At 41.4% G+C, this 5648-nt stretch overlaps 1 protein-coding gene across 3 annotated transcripts; it reads left to right on the top strand.

Moving 5' to 3' along the window:
• Positions 1-911: 911 nt before the first annotated feature.
• On the top strand, positions 912-5582 carry BCL2L15 (BCL2 like 15). 3 transcript variants are annotated; one of them, XR_011136249.1, is made up of 4 exons: positions 912-1049; positions 3152-3462; positions 3584-3740; positions 4126-4258. XR_011136249.1 is itself a non-coding variant. In XM_009672145.2 (4 exons), exons 1-4 carry the CDS (start codon positions 944-946, stop codon positions 4941-4943), a joined length of 480 nt encoding a protein of 159 aa, XP_009670440.1. In that variant the 5' UTR covers positions 912-943; the 3' UTR covers positions 4944-5582. The 3 variants fall into 3 exon arrangements, 2 of the variants coding, with proteins under 2 accessions (XP_009670440.1, XP_009670439.1); XM_009672145.2 differs by lacking the exon at positions 3584-3740 and adding an exon at positions 4926-5582 and having other exon boundaries at positions 3152-3291; positions 4126-4341; XM_009672144.2 differs by lacking the exon at positions 3584-3740 and having other exon boundaries at positions 3152-3291; positions 4126-4909.
• The last annotated feature ends 66 nt before the right edge of the window (positions 5583-5648 follow it).

The following is a 5648-nucleotide window of genomic DNA, read 5'->3' as shown; positions in this document are numbered from 1 at the left end:
ACCCCATTCTGTAAAATTTCTGATTTTTTTTGCATGTTTTAATGACTGTATTGCATCTTTAAACTACTGTATGCTTTCCAGGCACTTCACTGGAATACTACAGTTAAAACAAATTTTAGATTTTATTTCTGGTTTTCCTTATAAAAATGTGAATCATTCCCAGCTGCTTTGTGGAGGATTTTTTCATTAACTGTTGACTCTGATGTCTGCCAGGATGGAATCTGATTTCTATTGTGGATCCTAAGAATTGCAGTCCAGCTCCTTCCTTTTTTTTGCACAGGGTTTCTCTCTCAACTCCTCCTGAAGCATAGTTTTGAAGGGCAATTGTGCAATAATTTATTTCGATCTCATATGTTAAATTACAATGACAGGCATGCTAACTACAGGTGAATTCAAATGTATTCAACTGTAGCAGGGTTCCTATGAACAGTTTCTAGTGCCCTTAGGCATGTGTTGGATTCCTGAGCTTATGGAGAGGTGAATTGGAACATTTGTGTCATGCAGTTTTCAGCAAAAAAAATATTCATTAGCTTGTCAGCTATTCCTCATTTACTCAGTTGTAGCTAGACTGATTCTAACCATTGTCTAGGATGGGGCTCTCATTTTTTAGCCTTTATCCAGGATACTTTTCTTGGTGAATGATCACGCCGGCAGTTTTTGACTTCTAAACCTTTATTTCAGTTGAGCTGTACAGTAGTGGTTTGTTATGAAACTAAACCACGCCCATTGCTTGATGATGACAGTAAGTGAGTGTATATCTGGACACTGTGCTGTCTTAGGGAGGAGTCTTACTGATATATCCTTCCCAGAAGGAAGAACCTCTGCAGGTCAGGTGGGAAAAGGAAACTAAAATTCTGAGGTGTCGCTCACCTGGAAAGAAAAGCAGCTGTAGGGGTATTCCTGACCCCCTTTGAACATCAGCTAGTTTGAGAGACGTACTGCGATGCACACTTTTGAGAAACAAACAGAATCCATTGTAAAAGCCTTATTCTCTGATCTCTTGAATGAAGAGGAAAGTGTTTACCGATGTCTGGAGAAAGATTCGGGAGGTGAGGCCTGTAGTTTGGTAGGAAACGAGAGAAAAGTTTTTTTGTGTTGGCTGAAGATTATAGAGAAGTGTTCTGACTGAAAATTTAAAGGAAGGAGGGTTCTAACTTGGGGTTGTTTGGTTTCTTAAAGTGCAGACTTGTGATGACTTATGAGTAATCTCTGTTTTGGGGGAAAAGAGAGCAACTTAAGGTTGTTTGAATCCTGGAAAGACCACAGCTGCAGTCTGCTTTGGTGGGAGAGGAGTTGAGGAAACAGGGACGGTATGGAGGATAGCATATTGTGTTCTCCGCATCTTGTGATTGTGAGTGTGTCTGTTGTTACCCAACAAGGCTAATAGAGGGTACTTACTCCTGGTGCTGTACATCGCGTATGTCTACACGTACTGAGTAACGTGTTCTGAACTAAAGTCCTAATGTTGTGCCTCTGAGAGCTGGGGTGCTGGAAGGCTGCCTTCTCATGGTGGAAAATTGGGCTAGAGATAGGCAAACACAAGTCTGTCTGTTAGGGGTTTTGAAAAGCAGGGAAGTAGATTGTCTTAAAAGGGATGGTGGAATTTTTAACTAGTTCTGATTCTATTACCAAAAAGAAAGCTGATATGTTCATATTTATTGGATAAGAATAGTTGCTTTAAAATGTAGGACAGGCTATGGTCTCTGCTTCACAAAATTCCCGATATGATTTGGGCCACTCTCTGTTTTGCTGAGTAATACTGCAAGAAATTCAGAATTTCTCCAGTATTCATGCTGCTTTTCCCATTACTTTCTTGGCAACGCAGTTGAAGAGCAAACGAGCTAAAATGCCTCAAAGAGGCACTGGGAGCTTGCTGATACTGAGCGCTGAGCAAAGTTCATTTCTCAAAAGCTTTATAGAAGCATGTTTGTAGTTTTGCCTAAAGAGAAGTCTCCAGTCCGCCTATTGCTTCCTTCAGTCTTATGGATTAGATGTGCATGCATCTGCTTTCACTGTCTTGACCACTGCGAAAACTGCCTGTTTGGTGTGAAAGCTCCACTGTGTGGGGTGCCTGCAGCTCAAGTGAATCTTTCCAGAATCTCTGGTGTTGCGTGAGGCTTAGCAGAGTTCTGCAAAGGGCTGTGCGTGCTGAAGTACTGGCATGTCAACCAGATATGCAAAGGTGGAATTTGTGGGTAGATGAGTGAAGGAGGGGATTGGATCAGGAAGTGATGTCTAAAGATAAAGTTGCCCACTGCTCTTTGTTAAAAGATCCTGTTTTCAGTTCCTTGTAATGTTGTCAAACTTGGAAATACTGTTGCTGAAATTTTCAATGCAAGGTTATCCCTTCTGGCTGAATCTTGTCTTGGTAATACTCAGAAAAATTAAACATTACTGTTTTTTTCTCAGAACACTTTAAGGGAATATGCTTTCTTCATCTGAGGCAAAAACCAAACAAGCAAAAACCCCTTTAAGTAGTTTAGCTGTTAAGTTCTAATTATTATATACTTCAAATTTGTGAAGGATGCTTTTTATTCCTCTGTGAAAACCTTCCCAAATTTGGATCACTGTATGAGACTTTGAAACATTGCAATTTATGCTTGTTCAGTGGAGACCTTCAGTTTGACATCTAAATTCTCTGAAGATTGTCAGCACTCAATGATCTGCAACATAGAAATGCTGGGGGAATATAAGCAGGACTTTGCCAGCTGATTGATGCTGTTTTGTCACTGGAACCAAAAGAGAGAGAGACGAGATGTCTTCTAAGTCCTTGTACTTCCCTTCCTTGCTTTTGGAAGCATGGAAGGAAAAAGCTGCCTGAAACATGGAGGGATAAAAAGAGAATCCTTAGGGATGTCCTGGGAGAAACATGAGTGGGTATGAACAGAAATTTGGGCATGAAGCAACTGAGATGAGGGGAAGAGACCTGGACAAAGCCTTGCCATGGTACTGACTTGCCTTACTTTGAGCTCTCTAAATGTATAACTGTATAATATTTCCTAAGAACTTTGATTTTACATATCTTAATGTGCTTTCTGAATGTAGTGCAGTTAAAAAAGCTTGGCCGCAAGCTTGCGTTCTCTCTTTTCCTCTGCCTTTTAATGCGTTATGCCGTAATCCCTTATCCTGTTACCGCTGTTCATTGTTTTAGAATCTGAGCAGTCTGCAGGAGAAGCTCCAAGTAATTTTGACCCAGTTGTTATTGCCAGTCGTCTGCGAAGCATGGGGGACCAGTGCAACATGGATTTTGAAAATACCTCGCAGGTTGTTGCTGAAGTACTCAAGGGAAAGGTAAAGCATATCTTTTTCTGCCTAGCCCTGGACCTGCTCTTTGTAGACCAACCTTGTGGTCTCATCGTGTTGGAGAATAGCAAAAGCCTGAGGAAGAGCACAACTTATGCTGTAGGAGTCAGAGAGGGAAAGGGACGTGATAGCCAGAAGCCTGCCTCCTTTTCTTTCCGTGTAAGTTCATGAGCATTCTATGAGGCATGAGCCACCAGAACAGAATCTAAACACAGCCCTGCTTAGACCCTTACTCAAGTAGGTGATTCCTTGTAACTTTTCTCTTTGTCCCCTTCCAAAGGAGCTGCTTTTTATCATCTGAGAAGTACTGGAACTTCCTGAGCTGGTCTGTCATTGCAGAAGATAATGTGTAGTTTGGAGTTGGGGGGAACTTGTGTGTGCAAGAGGAATGAAGACTGTCCTGAGGGGAGCAGACCAGATGCTCCAGTCTGCTCCAGGTGATCTGGCTTGAGCCAGTCAGAGCTCTCATGCCAGTGCGGTTTTGGTGCTAGGGCTGCAAGTAGTTCTACGTTAAGGTTCTTTGCAGCTCTGATTCTGATAGTCTGATCAGAACAGTCTAATCTGTTCTTCTTGGTCCCTCAATCGTGCTTGCCTGTTGCTGTAGTTTGTACAAGCCACAGTAACAAAGACAGCAGTACAGGACACCCTTGCCTTGAATGTTCTACACTGTAGGGATATCACCAGGAACCTTCAGGGGGTCACCTGCTTTAGTCATGGGGAGAACAAGAAAACCCAGGAATCTGTAGGATTTTGAGCCAAGACTTACGTACCATGTGGTCATTTAAAAAGGAAAAGCTCAAACCGTCCTTTTGGTGTTTGCAGATAGAGAAGTTTGGAGCTGCAGTGGATTCTCTCAGCAGGAGCTGGAGTAATCAGAATCCTGAGCTTTGCTATGAGAGAGCTTTTCTCACTGTTTCTGTGAAATTGGCCATGTGTGTTGCGAAGAAAGTCCCAGCTATGGTCCGTCACATTCAACTCGTAGAACTGATTAATGGAAATTCCCGAGTGAGAAGCTACATTGAGGCCTGTGGAGGATGGGTGAGCATGCAGAGTTTGCTGTGATGCTTGCCTTGGGATTTATGGCTCGGTTTCTTTGCTTCTCTTAACCTTCCAAAGTGCCATTCAGCCTTGTGTCTTGCTTGGCTAGCCACTGATACCCGACTGCACAGAGCGTCCTCCTCCCTCCCGCTCAAATAACTCCGCTTCTAGTTGCGGAAGCACAGCTTTGCTAAATGCATCGATCTTAATGTCTTAATAAGTCTTTATGAAGTCAACATCAAACTTCCCATCTCCTACATGGTGCCAGGATTTAATTCCTTATCTCAGTATCTAGGGAGTTAAGCTTGCTACGTTAGATAGAATCAAAATAATTAAGGATTAATCATACAAAAAGCACTTTCCTGCTCACATAGCTTTACAGCTGTGCCACTGTAAATTTACAACTGTACCACTTAGTACATTTTATGAGTGGAAAGTTGATATAAGTCTGGAAAGAGGTTATAGAGGAATGTAGAAAGCCTTTCTCTCCATCCTGCATCTTTTTCTTCTTCCCAGTTCCTTTAAACCTACCTGGAATTCTTTCTGTAAAATACATACTTATGCTTTTTTTGTTCTTTTTTCAGGAGAACTTGGACAACTGAAAGGGAAAGGGCTATGCTGCTTTCCAAAAGGTGAAGCTAGGTTTTTCACTGATTTAACTGGGACAATTGCTTTTATATTTTTTCAGGAGATCACAAGCACAACTGTACAAAAAAGCAATGTGTGAAGGAGATTCTTTCTGTGTCACTACAAACCAAAAATAAAAAATCAGTTTGTTTCAATTTGTTTTACTTCTTGCATTTCTCTTAAATTCGGCCATGGAAGTGGGTTCTTAAATCTTATTCAAGGTTTCTAGGCTAAAGGCTTAGTGCTGCAGTGATAATATTCAGATTCATCAGGTGACTATTTGTTTTAAGGCATATTTTTGCTGGACGTTCTGAACATGTCTCTGTTCCTCTGAGGTGGTTCAAAGGCTAGTTTTTACAAAATTGAAATTTGTGCTTAATTTAAACTAACAGTGATGTCAGTCTCAGTAATTAGTAGTTCAAGGCCCAAAAACCTTGTCGAAAGGCAAGCTATTCTGTACCGGATTTGTGAGAAACCACAGACAGGGAAATACATCCAGTAACTCTGTTTCTCTTCTCGATTGTAACTATACTTGGGACAGCTGAAGTTTTTGTTTGTGCACACTATGAGACATTGGAAAGATTAAGCTAGTCATTCCCGTACTTTTTTTTTTTTTTTTGCAGGTCGTTGTTTTTGCACTCTTGCAAGTAGGAAGAACGGATGGCGTTAGGGGACTTTGC

The sequence above is a fragment of the Struthio camelus genome, chromosome 24 (genome assembly GCF_040807025.1).
Source record: "Struthio camelus isolate bStrCam1 chromosome 24, bStrCam1.hap1, whole genome shotgun sequence".
In the NCBI taxonomy this organism is placed as follows: Eukaryota; Metazoa; Chordata; class Aves; order Struthioniformes; family Struthionidae; genus Struthio; species Struthio camelus.
Note: the sequence above shows the minus strand (reverse complement) of the source record. Positions and strands in the feature narration are given on the sequence as shown.

What these genes read in the sequence shown, in the direction of transcription:
- BCL2L15 (XM_009672144.2), top strand. Translation starts at nt 944, where the DNA reads ATGCACACTTTTGAGAAACAAACAGAATCCATTGTAAAAGCCTTATTC. An exon ending in TCTGGAGAAAGATTCGGGAG is followed by an intron (nt 1,050 to 3,151) that starts GTGAGGCCTGTA and finishes TCATTGTTTTAG; the next exon opens with AATCTGAGCAGTCTGCAGGA. An exon ending in CTGAAGTACTCAAGGGAAAG is followed by an intron (nt 3,292 to 4,125) that starts GTAAAGCATATC and finishes TGGTGTTTGCAG; the next exon opens with ATAGAGAAGTTTGGAGCTGC.